This window comes from Hippopotamus amphibius, chromosome 2 (assembly GCF_030028045.1).
Source record: "Hippopotamus amphibius kiboko isolate mHipAmp2 chromosome 2, mHipAmp2.hap2, whole genome shotgun sequence".
Taxonomy (NCBI): Eukaryota; Metazoa; Chordata; class Mammalia; order Artiodactyla; family Hippopotamidae; genus Hippopotamus; species Hippopotamus amphibius.
In genome coordinates this window covers 177,587,634-177,607,381 of record NC_080187.1, presented here as the reverse complement: position 1 = coordinate 177,607,381, position 19,748 = coordinate 177,587,634, and the positions used below count along the sequence as shown (strand labels likewise).

The following is a 19,748-nucleotide window of genomic DNA, read 5'->3' as shown; positions in this document are numbered from 1 at the left end:
GATTTAACTGTAAGAGCTAATGCTGTTTGAGGCTATTTTTAAATTCTAGGTGGTGACCCCAGAAATGGGCAAGTTATATGAGCTTAGTTGATCAAGTGACATCTGAGACTTTGGAATGATCACCAAATGGGGGCCAAAGAACTACCGTGTTAGAAGAACACTTGAAAATATGTGGTCCCAGCTGATCGTGTGAACTGATTTTCTAAGTTAAGCCATAGTCACGATCAGTAATGAGTGTGGGGAGGAAAGATAGCAAATAAAACTGTTCCTAACGTGGGCCGGCAGTCCCCCTTGGAGGACAGCAATGTGACCCAGCTTGTGTGTTTGCTTCCCTCTCCTGGCCATTCCTGTGCACTGCAACCTCAGCTCAGCCCTGGGTGGCTTCTTTCTCCCTCTCTCTCTCCTTTTCTCCTCTTTCCTCAGCCTCCCCATCGATGAGAGGATCCACCCCGCTGGATGTGGCCGCTTCTTCCGTGATGGACAACAATGAGTTAGCTCTGGGCTTAGAAGAACCAGACCTCGAGAAGGTAACTGGCCCTGGGGAGGCACTGTGCTTGCTCTCCCCTGCCTACAGCACAGTCAGGCCAAGGAAAAGCAGACAAAAGTCTGGGTCCCCATCGCAGCCTCTTTAGCGTGTGAGGAAAATGTGATGGAATGTGAGTCACTGGCAGTGTGGTAATCAGGACCACAGCATCTCCTGTGGGCAGGGCTCAGCAACTCCACAGACGTGGATGTGTGGACACGTGTGTTCTTTGTGTGTGAAGACCCCGCCTCATTGGCCTACATGGAACCTCCAGAGACCTGTGGTTCCTAATAAAGTTCTGTGTCATCAAACTTACGTATTTATACACTAAAGAAAGTGACATCACAGAAAATGGTATAATTAGTATGAAGGTAAAGAACGCCCACACATGTCCTCTCTGTGTACAGAGGAGACGAAACTGAGCTGCCCCACATCAGGACTGCGAAGTGCGCTGCTGGTGGTGATGGTGATGGGGTCGGGGTGGGCCTGCCTCGCCTGCTTCTTTTCCCCGTCCTGTCTTGGGACTGTTTCCTTGGGCTGACGAGATTGGCGATGCACTTTCTGAGTGTAGGGAGGAGCAACCTCGTGGGGGGAGGAGGACAAGGAAAAGGTCGTCCACTGTGTGGTGGGTTTGGGAGCCCCTAGGAGCAGGCACCTGACCCTGACAAGGGGATCAGGAAGAGCCCTCAGCGCAGAGATGACCCCCGGGGTGGGCAGAAGCTACTCAGCCACATGGTGGAGAAATGTGTGCCAGGGATGTTTGACATTCAGAGAGGAGAGACTGGCGTGCTTGAAATTCAGAAAGTTGGGTGTGACCAGAGTGCAGAGTGCTTGGGGGCAGTGGTAGGAAGTGAGCAGAAAAGAACAGGCCTTATGCTGCCATTACTGCTAATACCAGAAGTCCATCCTCCTACGGAGTCCCTGTGTGCCAGGCCCCACTTGGAATTAACTCGCATGACTCTCAAGACAAGCCTTCCATTGTTGCCCCAGTTGTAGGAGAGGAAACTGAGGCATAGAGAGATTAGGGAACATCCTCGGTGTCAGAGCCAGGAGTCACAAGCGCTGGCTGCAGAGGCTGTGCTCTTACCTGTTATGTTATGGGACCTCATCGTAGAGCTTAAAGCCATGGAAACCACTGCAGGGCTTCAAGCAGAACAGCAGTATGACAGTTTGTATGTTGGAAAACACGTCCTTGTTTCAATAAGGAGAACTGATTGGAACAGACACAAGACACCTCCCCCTCCACCCCCCATACACACACGGACTCAGAAGCTGTGCACCCAGCAGCATGTTATGTGATAGTTGTTCCAAAATGCCCCGCATATTCCTGGTCTCTGCCTCTGATGGGACAGACTTCAGTCAAAGTTGGCTATTCATACATTTGAACAGCAATAAATGTCACAGTTTTCATTTGAATGATGTGGTGATAACTGACCCCTGTATTTAAAAGTAGTTAATGGTTCTCCCTGCTGGATAGCACAGGGAACTCCACTTTGCTGTACAGTAAAAACTAACACAACATTGTAAAACAACTATACCTTAATTAATTAATTAATTAATTGAAATAAAATTTTAAAATAAATGTAGTCAATGGTTCTCTTACGACAAGACAGTGCCACAGGGCTCAGCGCTCAGCACCCCACTGTCAGCCGCGTTCAACTATTCACGTGATACTGCTCGAAAAGGACCCCAAGCCTCCCTCGGAAGATGCAAGACATGTTGAGGGTGGAGGCCAGGAGGCAGGGAGAGGGGAGAAATGGGACCCAGGGAAATCTATAGAGGAGGGTGACAGGGGTTGCTGCCTCCTTTTCAAGTGGTTCCGGTGACTCAGCACAGTGCACAGATCAGTGTCCGGAAATGCCCCAAGTGTGGTCCCTAGGGCAGAAGGGGAAGGACCAGTAAATGTTGCCATTCTATTCTACCCTTCTATCCATCACGACAGGAATCAGGCCTGAGGTTGAACAACAACCCCCCCCACACACACACATATACACAGGCACACACATGAGCGCTTATTTTTGTGACCAGTGAAATGCCCTGCACCTTAACCCTGAAAACTCTGCCTAATTCCTGCCTTTATTAATGTTTTTCCTGACACTTTTAAGACAAAATGAAACCTAAGCACCAAGCAAAATAGTATCCTTGCTGGTTTAAGGAGGATAAAGTGTGCTGATAATTTCTTACTGAGTTTTGATTTAGATCCATCGTTCTTGCAAAATGACTTAGAGTATTTGCTGTCAGCAAATACATGAGTCATTTGACAAGTGGTTATTGAGCACCTACTCTGTGCCAGGCCCTGGGGACTGAAAAATGAAAACACCGTTCCTGACTTGGAGGATTTGCAGCACAACGGATTCCCCTTTTCTCCCTGCGTTCATAAAATATCACAGGCTAAACTGGAATGACAACTGCATTTCCAGCACAGAAGGTCTATTTGCCAAGCTTTTTGCTTGGCACCTGAAAAGTAGGCCAATTCTAAAATATTCTACCAGATCGCAGAGCTGAAATCTTCTGATAAATGTATGGTAACCAGGAAGTTAAGAGAACATACTACCCATCCTAGTTTTTAAATGGCCGTGACCTCTTTACTAGCCATCCCACCCTGAACCTCTCGCTGCTGACATGGAAGAGCTGTTATTGAGCCAGAACTTACATAGGGACCCCTGATTAGTCCAAGGCCCACCCAGTCAACCAGTGACTGAACATTTTGGTCTTGAAATACCATGGCCAAATGAACATGGCCAGCCTACATCCACCATTGTCTCTCCAGAGGCACCCTAGTTAGGCCTACTTTTATTTATTTATTTTTTAAGTATGGTGTTAGTCAAATTTTTTTTAATTAACTTTTTATTTATTGGCTGTATTGTGCCTTTGTTGTTGGGCTTTCTGTAGTTGCAGTGAGCGGGGGCTACTCTTCATTGGGGTGTGCAGGCTTCTTATTAGGGTAGCTTCTCTTGTTGCAGAACAGGGGCTCTAGGTGCGTGGGCTTCAGTAGTTGTGGCTCGCTTGCTATAGAGGGCAGGCTCAGTAGTCGTTGTGCACAAGATTTGTTGCTCCACAGCAGGTGGGATCCTCCCAGACCAGGGCTCAAACCTGTGTCCCCTGCATTGGCAGGCGGACTCTCAACCACTGCACCACCAGGGAAGCCTCTAGGTCCACTTTTAAATGGCACGTCCCTCTTGCCAGAACTGAGAAGTCCATGGAATGGTAGCACATGGCATATTCCTACATAGCAGTGATCATCAATCTTATCAATTGCTTGGAAACTAAAGTGAATAAAAGGTTCCAATTTCAAATCTGCTAAGTTATTTACTTGAAAAGTTGTGGGCTCTCTCTAGCTTCTGGGGAAGTGAAAGCCCTCCCATTCCCAGAATTCTGCATGCCGTACAGCTATATAGAAAACTTACATAAAAAACCTGGGCATGTACTTTTGTATTGCTCTTGGCAGGTGGTAACCTACTTGGCAGGCTGTGGCCTACAGAGCTGCCCCATGCTTCTGGCCAAAGGATACCCTGATGTCGGCTGGAACCCCATTGAAGGAGAGCGCTACCTGTCCTTCCTGAGGTTTGCCGTCTTCGTGAACAGTGAGTCTCAAGTTTTCCATGCCTTTCAGACCTAGGATGGCATAATCGCAGCACATACTAGGAAAAGGAAATCCTTTGCACTGCTTCCTCTCTATAAATCTGATAGATTCTATGGGTAGGTGGCACCTGGCAGAAAAATCTCCAGGAGAATCAGGCTAGACAAAGATCAAGAGCAGAATCCAGCATAGAATCCAATGTACACAGTCCTGAGCTCTAGTGCCAGAGCCTGCAAGGAACTCACTGCATGAGCTTGGGCTTGTCACCTCTCCGTACCTCTTCTCCTAAAAGAGGGGGCTTATTACTATCTCATCTCACCTGTTTCACAGAATTAAATGCAAGTGTGCCTCCAGATCCTTAGACTGTTGGTTGGATGGATGGGTAGGTGGGTGGGTGGATGAATGGATGGATGGTCGTATGGATGGGTGGATGGATGGGTGGATGGATGGATGAATAAAAATCAAGAATAACTGATAGCTGTTAAAGGTAACTAAACTCCCAGAAGAAAAAAAAATTTGCTAGAGAAACCCTAAATATTATTCTTCTTAATACACGTCACCTCTTATTTATAGTGAATTCCAAGTTGACACAAATTCTGTATTTTCACTAGTTTAATGTGCTGACTCTTGTGTAAAATAAGTAGACTACTTTCTTAAAACTGTACCTTGTCTCCCTAGATTCTGCTATAATACTAATTCACTTGTATTAATATTTATATTATAGGTAAAATCCTTCTCCCTTTTCCCAGTTTGCAGTTTCAGGCTAACGAATCCAACTGGGCTGGCTAAGTGATCACAAAGAGGGATCGCAGCTGATAAGCAATCACGCCAATTGTTCTAACTATGAGAATTCACCTAAAACTACACGGGCGTGACGTGATCATTATATTCCCATGTGCTCTTCTTGCCTCCCTTCCCCTCCCCCCCACGCCCACCCCCGCTTATTTTCCTACACTATCATACACTCTATTCTTTTTTTAGAACTTTTTTAAAGAACTTTTATTGAGATATAATTGACATACAATAAACTGCATCTATTTAAAGTGTACAATTTGATGTTTTTTTCTTAGTAGTAGTGTATATATGGCAATCCCAACCTCCCAATTCATCCCACCCCAACCCCCCCCCCCCACAGCTTCCCCCCTTGGTGTCCAAATGTTTGTTCTCTACACCATAATACACTCTAAATATTTGAATGGTTTCCATTGTTCCAGTTTTTCCCCTTTCCTGACTCGGTCACAGACCCTGAGATGTCTGTCTTTTGTTCCCCTGGGACTCATCCAGCCAAGTGTTTGAGAACCTGGGCCTTCTGCTTCTCTCTGCGTGTTCTTCACTGCCCCTGCTATCTGTCCATCATCAGCGTTGCTAAACTCCGTTTCCTTCCTCTGGGGCCAGTTTCAGAGTATCCCCTAATAGTCTGCAGTCGTTACTTCTAATGCAAATGGTTGCATGTCCAGGATTAATGCAGAGTTACTGTGGTAATAAAGGGAAATTTCTTAAGTAGATTTTAAGGAGTCATAAATGTCACCAAATTATGTAAATAGACTGTATGACACAAACCAGATCAGGCAAGACCCATTTGTTCATGTTGGCCACCTTCACAGTCAAGATCAAGTGCTTTATGAGTCAGTTAGTGGGCCTGTCCACATGGGCTATGAAGGTAGAGGAGTCCACTGGCTATGGTCTTACTTGGATGGCCAAATCCTAAAACTTCCTTATGCTTATTAGGTACGATCATACTCAGCTAAACTCTAAACCAAAGCGTTTGGTCCACCCTCTTTGCTTTCAGATTGTTTTATGCCTTTTTAATATATTCTCTACAGTACAATTTCATAGTGCAATAAGCTCTAGCAAATCTATTAGACCATCAGTGGGACGAGATGTGCACTTTAACTTAATATTTATTGTGTCTCTATCATATAAGGGGCACATTTGGTTTTGGCAAAAGATGTTAGCTTCTGCTTTGAAAGAATTAACAGTCTAGTAAGTGGAACAGACATGGATAGAGGTCACTATAATAAGGAGTGGAGTAAAATAGGGACAGAGTGATAGAGGGTTTCACGAGGGGAAGCTCACATCCTGTGGAGATCAGAAAAAAGCCTCCTGGGGAGATGATATTAGAGATGAGCCATGAAGGGTCAAATTTCCAGATGCAGAGATGCAGGAGAGGTGATCCATTTGGGGAGAAGCTTGAGCAGTGGCCTGAGGGCTAAAGCACATTGCTCAGGAAACACAGTGATCGGCTGGTCTGGGGGATAGGTACATGGTTGAAATGGTAAGAGATGAGGTTTAAAAGGTAGGTAGGCAGCTATAATGGGGAGAGTGTAAATGCCAAGCTGAAGAGATTTGTCTTCATTCAGTGTGCAGAGAACTGGGAAACATTTCCATCAGAAGAGAGACTGATGGCAACCACTGGGAACTTCTGGGTTAGGATAATGAGTTTCTGAATTATAATGGTGGTGACGGGAATGCGAAGGAGGAGATCAGCTGGGAAGAAATTAGACAGAATTTATAGGACTCGCTGGTGGTGATGATTATGGTGGCTGGGCCCTGTATGTTGAGGGCAAAGGAACAGAAGTCACTTCGAAGCTTAGAGATTTAAGGGTAGGGAGAAAAATAAGGATGGTGAGAAGGAGAAAATGGTTTGAGATGGAGGGTCATGAGCTTGTGTGATTCAGGTCATGATTTTGCAGTGCGTGACCCCCGAATGGAGATGCCTCTAATTGGGGCTATAGGTCAATCAGGCAACAGATTGGGACCACGTGGACTTGCAGACCACCTGCAGTTGAAAAGGTAGGAATAGACCGTCACAGGGGAGAGTATGAAAGAGAGAGGGATGGCAAGTATGAAAAAGGAAAGAATGAGAATCCTGTTGAGCGCCTAGTGGAGAAAGAGGGGCTCAGTCACAACAGAGTGATATGGAAGAGTTTGGGCTGGAGGATGGAGAATCTTGGGTTCAAATATAGCTTTGTGAATTTAAACAGATTACTAAAAGTTTCCCAGCCTTGGGTTTTATATACATACATAGACATATATATATGTATGTATATGTATTTACATTTGAGATAATAATTGCATATTCCTCAAAGAGTTGTTATGAGGCTTGAATGAAACAATGCACGGAAAACTCAGATCCACACAGTGCCAGAAACATAGCAAGCCTGCAGTCGTGTTAGCTGTCATTGTTGATGTGATGCTCACAAGAGTGTTAGGGCATTTGAAATGGGAGCACGCTCATAAACAGGTTCCTTGGGATCGCAAAGCTCTTTGTCTTTACATCTTTATTTTGAAGACTTTATATATAAGAGGTGATTAAAAAGGACTTCCTGGCCACTTTTGTGGCCTCTGCTCAGCAGTGAAAGATGAAGGTGTTATGGGTGATCATGGTAGACAATGGGGGTGGTTATGGTGGGGGATGGTGATGGGCGATGCTGGTGAGTGATGGTGAGGGTAGAAATAGTGGGTAGTGTCTGGTGATGACAGTCACGGTGGGACGTGGTGGTTGAGTGGTAGCCATGGTAGATTTTGGGGGGTGATCAAGGTGAGTGGCGGTTAGTGTTGGTAGGTGTGGTGATAATGGTTTGTGGGTAGTGGTGGGTGACCTGAGGGGTGGTCACAATGGGTGATGGCGGTGGTCGGATATGACGGTTGGGTGGTAGATGGTCATTGTGGGTTGTAGGGGTGACTGTGGTAGGTGGTGATGAGTGGTGAGGATGGTGATGGTGGTGACATCAGCTAACACTTAGCATTTTCATGTACCAGTCACTGTTCAAAGCACTTCTATATGTATTAGCTTATTCATTTTATACAACAATCCAATGAGTTAGATACAGTTATCTTCATCATTTTATGGATAAACACACTGATGCTTAGAGAGATGAAGTATTTCCCAGAATCACACAGTTAGTAGAACTTTTGCTAGGATTTGAACCAGAGCAGTTTGGCTCCAGAGGCCAAACTTGACTCAAACCATTATGTAGTATTGCCTTGTATTGCCTAGTATTGTCTAATGAACAAGGAGAAATAGCATTTTCTTCTTTGAGCCGGTCGAAAATTGTCTGTTTGGTGATAACGTTTTTTAAAAAATATAGAAAGCCAAATCAAAAGCTCTTGCTATGTCAAAATAATAGAATTAGAAAATCCTTTCTAACATTATTTTACTAGTTTCCCTAATGTTGGTGTTAATTCTTCTTAAACAAGATTTGCCTTTAAAAGAACTTCTTCAAGCATATAATTTTCTGCACTCTATTAGCTTACCGGGAAGCCTTGGGTTGTGTTTAACTCTGGGAGTACTGAAGCTGACAAGTTTCTCTTAACCCAGGAGTTGCCAGGTTTATAGCCAGTGTACACATAGATGTGTCTGGGTGTCTGATTAATCCCTTCCTAATGTAGATATCAAGTAGGAAAAGATTCCTTACCAATCTACAAAAAGAAAAGAAAAGTAATTCTGTGCCTCCGTAGAGTCCTTGGAGTATTTTAGTGATATCTTCCTCAGGCTAAAAACTTAGCTGTGAGGAACACAGGATGTCCTAGCTTTGCGAATCTGTTTCCCTAGGCAGCTTGATCATCAGTGGTCATAACTTGGGCATCCATCACAAGACACGTGAAGAGTACATGAGGGTTTATGAGAAGTGACAGGAGACATGCTCTAGAAGTTCTGCCCTGAAGTCACTTACATATCAAAACGGCAAATAGAGCAACCCCAAGTAAAATCATCAGCAACGTACATACATACTGAAAACTCAACTACACCCATCTACATAGTGGCACATGTGATGGTTGACAGGCCAAAAGTGATCGTGCTTATTGGAATCTGGTAAAGTGAACATAGGGATGCCTGGGTAAGAAGGTGAACGTTGAATAACATCCTAAAGAAAGAAATGGACATAGTTTAACAGAGTAGCTGGGGGAGAGCTTAGTGAGGGGTGTTGAGCTGGAAGACATAAACCTTTTAGGATATGTCATTTATATCTCAATAACAGTGGAAGAAAAGTCTTTTAGGATCAAGAATACAAAGCATGTTAGCTTTGAAAGGCATAGTAGGAATAAATGCTTTCAAGAGTCAACTGGTTCATGTACCCGTGTTTTTAGAGTCAGAAAAAAAATGTAATAACCATTCTTCAGTGTGAGTGGTATTCATGACTGGGGATGGTTAGAATTAAAATGTCTAAGATGTTATTCTTTTTTTAATATTGATTCATTTGGTTGCACTGGGTCTTAGTTGCAGTAGGTGGACTCCTTAGTTGCCACAGGCGGGCTCTGTTGTGGCTCGAGGGCCCCTTATTTGTGGCATGTGAACTCTTAGTTGCGGCATGCATGTGGGATCTAGTTCCCTGACCAGGGATTGAACCGAGGACCCCTGCATTGGCTGCGTGGAGTCTTAACCACTGTGCCACCAGGGACGTCCCTAAGATGTTATTCTTGTTCTCAAATTTGTGATCCTAGGAAATGGACAGCCTTGTTTCCTGCAAACAAAGGCTGATAATCAGTCTGGCAATGCAGTGATGGATAGTCACCCCCCGCTTCCCATCTGATCATCTGAGATGGAAATGATCAGATCCTTTACAAGATGTTAACAAGAGACTTGAGCACACAGGGTTAGATAATTCAGACATGGGCCCTGTTCTCATTAAATACAGTCTAGTGAGAAAAATACAAACAGATACAAACAATTCATTAATTACACGTGTGTGCAGTGCTTTAAGGAAGAGGATAGGGTGTTTGAGAGGACTAGATCCTCTGGGGCTTCCAAGTTTAAGCGGTTCCTGAAGGAAATGGAGTTGCCTAGGTCAAGGTTTTATGTCAAAGGTATGGAAAGGAAGAGTGCATTTGCAGGCAAAGGCACTTAAAACAGGGATTGTGGTTAGAATAGAGAAAGAAAAGCAATGGGCAGAAGGTAAAACCATTGCATCCTTACTAATCATCCCTGTGGTGAGAATGACTGCTTCTGGTTTAAATGGGGAGAATCATTCCATTTCCATCTAACTTCTGAAGAACATTGAAAAAAAGCTAGTAATACGAAGGCGGTGCTGTGAGAGCCTTTGAAGAAAGGCTCTGTGAACATGCACACTGTTATTAAGCTTATTACTCATTTGCAACTCCAGCAAAAACACTGTTGTAAGCCCCTGAGCAAAACTGGCTTACTTAGATCTCTCTCTTCCTTGGAAAATGCCCTCAAGGTCAGCGTCCAGCTTCCCTGCTGTGGATTTGGTTGGCAGTCCAGCTTACTGAGCTACAGGTGATTAGGAAGAGAATGTTCTATCTCTTCTAATCAGGCCATCCTCTCTGCCTTGTGAAGCCTTGAGAGATTCTTTTCCTGAGTCCTCTCTCGGATTAGCATCAATGGTTGCACTTCAGTTCCTTGCTCTTGCAGGGTGGCTTCTGCATGCCCCACGGACAACCACAATTCGGTTACCAGGTGATGGCTTCCTGGGCCCGTTATAGCACCAACCTAATTAGCTTGGATTTGAAGACCTGAGGTTCAGATAAAATAAGGCTAATTTGACAAGTGAATTTCAATACCAAACTCAATGTAGAACTCATAGTCTAATTTTTCAAATTCTGTTGGACATTCTGGTCCACATCTCATCAAACTCCATGACACTGATCACTTTGGAAAGCGCTAAGTTAATTTCAGTGTGATGGTGAAGACAAGGACTGACCCACAAGTTTTTCCATTCTGAGAATTGAAAGAATCAGAGCATAATGTTTAAATAAGCTTGACTAACACGGTTGGGTTTTTTCTCCATTTTGGACACTTAAAATTTCAAAGTTTTAGCTTCATTATTCTTATAACAGAAAATGACAACTGAGAGTGTGCTACCTGTTAAGCTCTGGGGGCGAACAACATTTGAAAGCAGTCAACTGTCAGTTATATCTATAACTAAGAATATTTGCTTTCAAATATGCTGATCCCCTCATGCTTTTCTTTCAGTATCCCTCTGTGATTAAACTCTATCATGTATAAATGCTAGGTTCACCTCATAGGAAAGCATGTCCTTAGGACTTAACATCAAACTGTACAATGTCACTCAGCCTCTCCTTGCGTCCCTTTCCTTCCCTGATTTCATTCCACCATACCATTATTGTGACTATTTTACCCTTTTAGCATCTCCTGAGAATTTTCTTTACATGGATTCTGGTTTAATTAAAAACAAATTCTTTTTTTGATGTTATATTAAATGAAACTTGAAGAAAAGCTTCTTTATAAAAATTTTAGTCTCTTCTTGAAGGATTGAGCTGTATACAGTGAATACATGCTGATGAGCTGTATAAATTCAGTTTAATGCAACATTATTCTGAATCTAGTTACACAGTTCTAAAACTTACAGAGGTATATACTCACAATCTTGAATTTTACCTGTGGTGTAGAAGGTCAAGTGATGAAAGAGGATGTCAGCAGGCCAAGCTCTAGACCAGGACTACGGGTAGATTCTCCAGGGCTGTGAGACAGCAGCATGTTCACATGTGAGTTTGTGTGAGTGCAAGTTAATTTCAAGTATTTGAACAGCAAGCTCAGCCCTTCTGATGCGGTGGACACGATGGAAGAAATCTCTGCATGTGGTTCGACTAATAGACTCACCCTAAAACTAGAAAAGGCATGAGCATGTCAACAGGGCAAGTAAGACCCGGTAAGACTGTGCAGCGTGCGTCCTCACAGCGGGATTTGCTAAAAACCTGGAAGAGAAGCCAGATTTTATGGGCTCCTATTCTAATGATCTACTCTAAGTTGATTCATAAAAAATTTCATTAAACAGAACTTAAACTCCTGTGATAGTTTTAAAATATGTCTATAAATTCTTCCATGCTCCTCCCACCAAAGGTGGAGCCTACTTCTTCTGCCTTTGAGTGCGAGCGGGGCTCAGTGAATCACTGCTCGTGAATAGGATATGGCAGAAGTGACGGCATGTGACAGAGTTGTAAAAGGTATCGCAGCTTCTGCCTCACCCTGTCTCTTGGATCCTTTACCCTGTACGAAGCCAGCTGGCACGTCATGAGAATGTTCATGCTGCCCTCTGGAGAGGTAACCTGGTGAGGAACAGAGGCCTTCTGCCAACAGCCATGTAAGTGAGCGTGGAAGCGGACATTCCACGCCCAGTCAAGCCTTCAGAAGCCTGCAGCCCTGGCTGACATTTTCACTGCAACCTCATGGGCGATCTCAAGCCATGACCACCTCACTTAGTCACTCCTAAATTCCTGAGCTACAGAAACTGTGAGATAATACTTACTGCCTTAGCCTGCTAAGATTGAAGGTAATTCTTACGAAGAATAAATAATTAATATTACAACAACGTATCAAGATGCTATCTCTATTATAGAGCTCAATCCTCTAATAATATCTAATGATTTTATTGAAAAGTTTTTCTTCAGGCTTCATCCAATACACAACATCAAGAAGTCTTGTCTTTGAGGCTTAGCCCAGGGATAAATTCTCAGACACAAATGAGGATGTCATCTGAGGCACTGAGACAGAAAGTGTGTTTCATGAAATTGAACAAGCTGTAAAACTACTTTTGATTATACATATTGGCTCTGAGAAGCATTGGCTATCTCTTTCTATAGGTGACAGTTCACTGCTTAATTACTTCTTTGGGAAATGATACCCTGTGTTAGTTTTCTATGATTCTTCCAAAGAGAAGTACCAGCAGAATACAATTTTCCAACCTTTAGCTCCCCACAGAGCTGTTCTAAGAATAACCAAGATAACTTTACCAAGTAGATTCTTACCTGGAGAAATGATTTCAGAAATGCCCTGAGGTTCATCCCCACAGACCTGGTTGTTCTGGGGTATGTATTAGACTCTGAGAGAAGACAGCTCAGGAGCTAGTATGTCACTTTTCCAGATGTTAATTGAGGCACACCAGCTTGAGTTACCATCTTACCTCCTCTCAAGGAAGGAGGGAAATACTTATTAAGCACCCCCCCGGGAGTTAATAAAGATGTAAAGTTCTTTTATCCTCTATGTCACTTATGAATTAATCAGGAATTTGTGGCAGACTCAGTAGTGTGTTTCTTGCCCTCTGAGGACCAAAATATAGCGAAGTGATGTGAATAGCACAGAATCCTGAAATGAGAAGTAGGACTCTGTTCTGGAACAGTTAATCATAATACTTCAAATAAATAGAGCCTGACCTAATTTATTAAAGCTCCCCTTTCTCTGCATCCGTGTTACCTCCTAATCTTAAGAGTATGTGACAGGCTCAATCAAATACTGCTCTCCCCACCTCATCAATTTAGACATCAATTCTGGGGTTGTCCTCTCCAATGAGATGGTAATAACGCTTCTTTCCCTTAGGTGAAAGCGTGGAAGAAAACGCTAGTGTCGTGGTCAAGCTGCTCATCAGACACCCCGAGTGCTTCGGCCCGGCCCTGCGGGGTGAAGGAGGAAACGGTCTGTTGGCAGCTATGCAAGGTGCCATTAAGATCTCTGAGAACCCAGCCCTCGACCTCCCCTCACATGGCTACAAGAGAGAAGTGTAAGTGAACAGAATTGCCTTCTGGCCCTGATATGGTTGGCGAGCTCTGAAATATTGTCAGTACACGAATGATAAAGCGAGTGTCAGTAACCTCCCCCTGGTAGAGAAAGCACAGGCTCTTTACAGCTGTGGCTCAAAGCTTTTAGATCACCTTGTCAAAACTTGTTGTTGTCTTGACTCTCCTAGTAAGGCTAGTGATCATCTTCACCCCTTTCTGTTTCTCCTGCTACACTCAGGCCAATTGGCAAATGGAGAAGTCGGCAAGCTCTGTCAGCCCCCTCCGTGCCTCCCCACAGCATCCCCGCAGGAGGAAGCTGTATCCAGGCTAAGAGGCCTGGACCAACAGGGCTCTGGTCACTGTCTAACTCCAGCCCGTTCCCTTCAGTACCTTGAACCTTGGGGTCTCATCTCATGCCTCACTTTTAAAAAGAGGGAGTACCCTCCACTCCCTCTTCTGAAAGTGTTTGATTCCTTAGATAAAAAGAAAGCCACAGGATATGAAAAATCACAGCACTAATAATCTTAGAACTTAAGATACAGTTAGTACATTATTGGCTTTGTGAACTTCCTTTCACTATGTCTTTCACATTTCCCTTTTATCGCAGCCTCTAGATTAGACCCCAGAATCTAGAGAAGAGATATAACTCTGCAGCCAGTGGCTTTTTTTTTTTTTTTTTTTTTTTGGCTGGGGCAGGTCATTAGTTCTGGTAGGTAATCTGGTAGAGTTAGAACCCAAAACATAAGCTGTCCCAACTTTCTCATGTAGCATGACAAAAACTGAAGCCCAGAGTCATATAGCTTGTTAGCAGCAGAGCCAAGACCTGGACCTGACCTTTCTGACTTCTTGTCCAATGTGCTTTCCATGTCCATTAAGGAAGCAAAAGGAAAGGCATGGCTGGTAGGAACTTTGGAGGTCACAGTGCTGCTCCGTGAGTGTGTATGGGCTGCATGACCTGCTCATGTCAGTAAAGTTCATGGGACCCTAGGAATGTCATGGACAAATATTTGGGTCCCTTGAGCTTGGTGAGTTAAACTACCTCATTGACCTCTGGAGGGAGAGAAGGAGTCCAATGGAAAGGATGCATGATACCCAGGGTGAGCAGAGAAAGTGTTGCTATATCGTGTCTAAAGCATGGCCCCACCTGCCAGGCTTCCTTACGCCTCCTTTTGCTGGTTCTCTCTCAGCAGCACAGGGGACCGTGAAGATGAAGACGAGATTGTGCACATGGGCAATGCGATTATGTCATTTTATTCAGCTCTTATAGACCTGCTGGGCCGCTGTGCTCCTGAAATGCACGTAAGTGATGAGTTCCCGGAGAGCAGCTTTGAGGGGCTTGAACCAGGAACACTGTAGATTTCATGAATGTCATGTCTTCTTCTGTCTCTGGCATTTGTGAACAAGCCTTTCTCTCTGTTCCTCCTAGCCAACATCAAAAGTAGTTTCCATCTCTGGTACCTGGGGAAATCCTACAGCTTTCTAAGGAATGACTCCTGGGAAAATCTCTATGTTGTGTGATTTCTCTGTGACACAAGGAGGGCATATCCGCTACATATACTGTTTCAAAAGCCTCCCAAAATTATGTTTCCCTGGGCCTCAACTTGGTCAAAGTATGACCAGCTTGATTTCTTTTTTTTTTTTTTTTTTTATTTATTATTTTGGGGGGGGGGTACACCAAGTTCAGTCATCTGTTTTTATACACATATCCCCATATTCCCTCCCTCCCTGGACTCCCCCCCACCCAGCTTGATTTCTTGATTGTGTCCATGAGGACACTCCACGTGGAAAATCCTTCCCTGACGACCATGGTGTCAGGCCTCAGGAAGGTCGTGATGGTTCATGTTTGCTTCTCTCCCGCAGGTGAGCTTTGCAGACATACTAAAAGAAGGTGATTCTATGAGTATTTTTATGGGATGTCTTCTCAGATGTCCAGTTTTGAACTAAAAAGTTGTGTTTTCACCTTCCTTTTCTCATCTCTGCTGGGGGTGGAGAGAGAGATTGGCCTTATTTCTCATAAAGCCTCACATCATAAGTGAGAGAAGAAATAATTGCTTTTGTAGGAAAACGGAAAAGGTGCTTTTTATATTTAAAAAAAAACAAAACTTGGTAACTCTTTTCATAGAACTGTCTGATTTGCTCATTCAAGGCTCAGGCGCCTGCCACTCTCCGCAGTGCTCACTGCATTTGAATTATGCCAGAACATCTCTCAGAAGTATTTGCAGTGCAGGTTGGGATGACATAAGCAGTGCTGTCTGGTATTGATGAGGTTATGTATTTGGTCACTTCCAGGATAACAGTGGATGTATTGTATTTGTTTAATATTAATGAAAGACAGAATTGATTAAAGTAGTGGCTTTCAAACTTTCTGACCAAAAAAAAAAATTGTTTTGATCATATTAAGAAATACAGTTACTACCAACTGTAAAATAGATAGCCAGTGGGAAGTTGCTGTATAACAAAGGGAGTTCAACTCGAGGATGGAAGATGCCTTAGAGGACTGGGATGGGGAGGGTGGGGGGGACTTGAGGGAGGGTGGGGGGGAGTCAAGAGAGGGAGGGAATACGGGGATATGTGTATAAAAATAGATGATTGAACTTGGTGTACCCCCCCAAAAATAATAAATAAATAGATAAAATTCAAAAAAAAAAAAAAAGAAATACAGTTTACATTGTAATCTAGTATGCTTATATTTCAGAAGCAAAATTTATCCTTACTAAGATAATACACTAATATTTTCTAGTCTTTACTAATTTATTTCATGCTTTTTAATGTGGATGACAATCCACTAACTGATTTTACAACCTACTAATTTAATTGGTCATGACTACAGTTTGAAAGACATGGCATTAAAGCATTCACTCTTTTCTTTCTTCCAGTGTGTCATAGTCTTATCTAATAAACAATGTAGCCTCTTTGCAAATCCATCTACAGGTGTTTAGGGAAGCTATTCTAGTATGGAAGAATCTAGGATAAAAGTACTGTGGAAGGAAGAAAGTCTAAATATTCAGAAGGGAGGCTGATCAGAACTTGTAAGTTAGCCTTCTCGTTCCTACTGTGGAACTAGTACCTTACCCACATAGCCCCGTCTTTCCATTTCTGTGCCCTTAAACAGATAAAGGAAACTTGAAAGGGAGCTAGGGAAATACTAGGGTGTCCCACAGTCTTTGGACAGGGGATCAGTTCCCCTGATCACCTGTCATCACTTCAAAAAGCAGGTTACAGTAGTGTTGACATGTATGTGCTACCAAATGTAAAACGGATGGCTAGTGGGAAGCTGCTGCACAGCACAGGGAGATCAACTCGATGCTTAGTGATGACGTAGAGGGGTGGGGTAGGGAGGGTGGGGGGGAGGCTCAAGAGGGAGGGGATATGGGGATATATGTATAAATACAGCTGATTCACTTCGTTGTACAGCAGAAACTGGCACAACAGTGTAAAGCAGTTATACTCCAATAAAGATCCGAAGGGAAAAAAAAGCAGGTTACACAGTTTGCCTAGTCTTGGGGAGACAGGCAGCATGGTATAAGGCCTCAGAGCCCCACCTGGGAAGGAGTTTCCTCCTTGCTTACTGCTCCTCAGATTCAACGACTTGTAAACACACACACACACACACACACACTCACACTCTCTCTCTCTCTCTCTCCCCCTTCCCGGGCCCCTCCTCTGTGAGGGGGAGGGGCGATGCTTTCATCACTGACAGCCTCCCCTCTGCCCACAGGAATGAGAGGTGGCCGCTAGGGTCACACAAAGGTGTTCTCCTGTCTCTGATCCTGCAAGCATTATATCCCAGCATGTTATCCATCTACCTCCTGAGTGATCCTACCCTGACCTTGTGACAGTTCCATTGCTGGCTAAGAGCTTGTGCCCAGAAGTGTACCTGCTGCCCCCACATCCAGGAGAATTTGCACCTGTACATCCCACCTGTGGCCATAAGGATCAGATTATCCATCTCTGGATAACTCCCTTGAGATGCTCAAGTTCTCTGTGACATCTGCTACATCCCTCTTGTTGCCCTAGTCCCAGCAGTAATCAAACTCTTAGGAAATTGACACTCCTAAGTTGTTTCTACATTTAGCAGAATTCCAGGGTCTGGAATCATGGCCACATTGTCACCACTGCTGTCATAGCCACCAAGAGCTCCCAGTATTGCAGTCACACTGAGACTCAACAACAGGCTGCACCTTCACTGCTGAGACTTGATGGCGAGACAGCATGACTGTCGCTGTCACAGCAAAGGAATCCATTTGCCCTCACTGGCCAGAGTTTTTCCCTCAGTAGTACCTCCTCTAGAAAATCAAAAGAAAGCTCCTCTTTTACCAGTGGCCACACATGTCTAGAACGTAGGTGGAAACATAGACATGTACCTACCCTACCCACCCCCAACAAGGAGAACCATTTTACTGCCTGAGGTTTGAAGGTGGGATGAGTGGGAGTGTGGGAACCTCATTTATCTTACTCTCTCCAAACCTACCTTGCAGCTTATCCAGACAGGAAAGGGGGAAGCCATCCGGATCAGGTCCATCCTGCGCTCCCTGGTCCCCACCGAGGACTTGGTTGGAATCATCAGCATCCCTTTGAAACTGCCCTCCCTAAACAAAGGTAAGGGAAGCTGCTGAAGGATGAGTCCTGCCAGTCTCCCCAGGGCCACCGCTCACAGCAGGACTCTGTCTGCAGGGCAGGGCTCCTCCCAGCCTCCTACTGCGGGGCAGGCTGTCCAGGTGAAGTATCTCTCTCTTTTTCCTCTCCTCCCAGCTCTAGCTGGCTGCTGGCTCCCCTGCTCTCCTGCACTGACACTGCTGTACCCCATTTCCTATAAATATGGCTGGTCCAGACCTCTGAACTCCAACCTCTGTAAGGAGGCTGATGGACTGGAAACCATGAGATCTCTCACCAAACCTTCCTTCTCCTTTGCCTCTGTGCCCCCAGCTTGTGCAACTAGCCAGAGCAACTAAAGGACAGGGTCTGAGCCGTGCTCCCCTGTGCCACAGTGCTATGCACCTCACAGACAAGGATCGTAAAGTGCTACTTGTGACATTGGGCTTCAGTCCGTATTAATTTTACAAAGCTTATACTCTCCCAAAAGCACACAGGTTCTCCATGTCGCTCCACCTGTTATCCAGGCAGTTTCCTCTTAGCAGATGGAAGAATTGAAAAGATAGCATGATTTTGTTACAGTGTTTCCCAAGCTAGTGTTCCAAGGAATGTAAAGATGTTAATTGGTGTACGTGTTAACAAGGGGTTTGCAGTCAATCAGTTTGGGGAATCTATAGACTATATCACATTTTTCCATCTTTATTGAACTATGACATATGACGTTATATACGTTTAAGGTGTACAATGTGATGATTTGATATTGCAAAATGTTTACCACAATAAGGTTAGTTAATGCATACTTCACCTCGCATAATTACCATTTGTTGTGGTGGTGGTGGTCATGGTGCTGGTGAGAACATTTAAGTTCTACTCTCAGAGCAACTTTCAAGTATATAGTGCAGTGTTGTTAACTGTGGTCACCATGCTGTTCATTAGATCCCCAGAACTTACCTTTTTTGCTCTTTATTAGAGTATAATTGCTTCACACTCTTGTGCCAGTTTCTGCTGTACAACAAAGTGAATCAGCTGTATTTATACATACATCCCCATATCCCCTCCCTCCCGCAACTCCTTCCCACCCTCCCTATCCCACCCCTCTAAGTCATCACCCATCATCGAGTTGATCTCCCTGTGTTATGTAGCAGCTTCCCACTAGCTATCTGTTTTACATTTGGTAGTGTATATATGCCAATGCTACTCTCTCACTTCATCCCAGCTTCCCCTTCGCCCCCAGCCTTGTGTCCTCAAGTCCGTTCTCTATATCTGCGTCTTTATTCTTGCCATCACTGGGTTCATCAGTACCATTTTTTTAGATTCCATATATGTGAGTTAGCATATGGTATTTAACTGAAAGTTTGTACCCTTTGGCCAGTGTCTTCCATTTCCCTCGCTTCCCCCAACACCTGGTAAGCATCAATCTACTCTGTTTCTACGAGCTCAGTTGTTTTAGATGAGACATATAAGTGAGCTCATACGATTCTTGTCTTTCTCTCTTATTTCACTTAGCATTATACCTTCAGGATCCATCCGTGTTGTTGCAAATGGCAGGATTTCCTTCTTCTTATGGCTAAATAATAT

At 44.1% G+C, this 19,748-nt stretch overlaps 1 protein-coding gene across 1 annotated transcript in view; it reads left to right on the top strand.

Moving 5' to 3' along the window:
- The window catches only part of RYR3 (ryanodine receptor 3), a 361,967-nt gene that overhangs the window by 217,070 nt on the left and 125,149 nt on the right, over nt 1-19,748 (top strand). Inside the window, 5 exon segments of the mRNA XM_057721476.1 lie at nt 424-527; nt 3,972-4,107; nt 13,399-13,579; nt 14,765-14,876; nt 18,056-18,176. Of these exon segments, the coding sequence (XP_057577459.1) occupies nt 424-527; nt 3,972-4,107; nt 13,399-13,579; nt 14,765-14,876; nt 18,056-18,176 (654 nt within the window).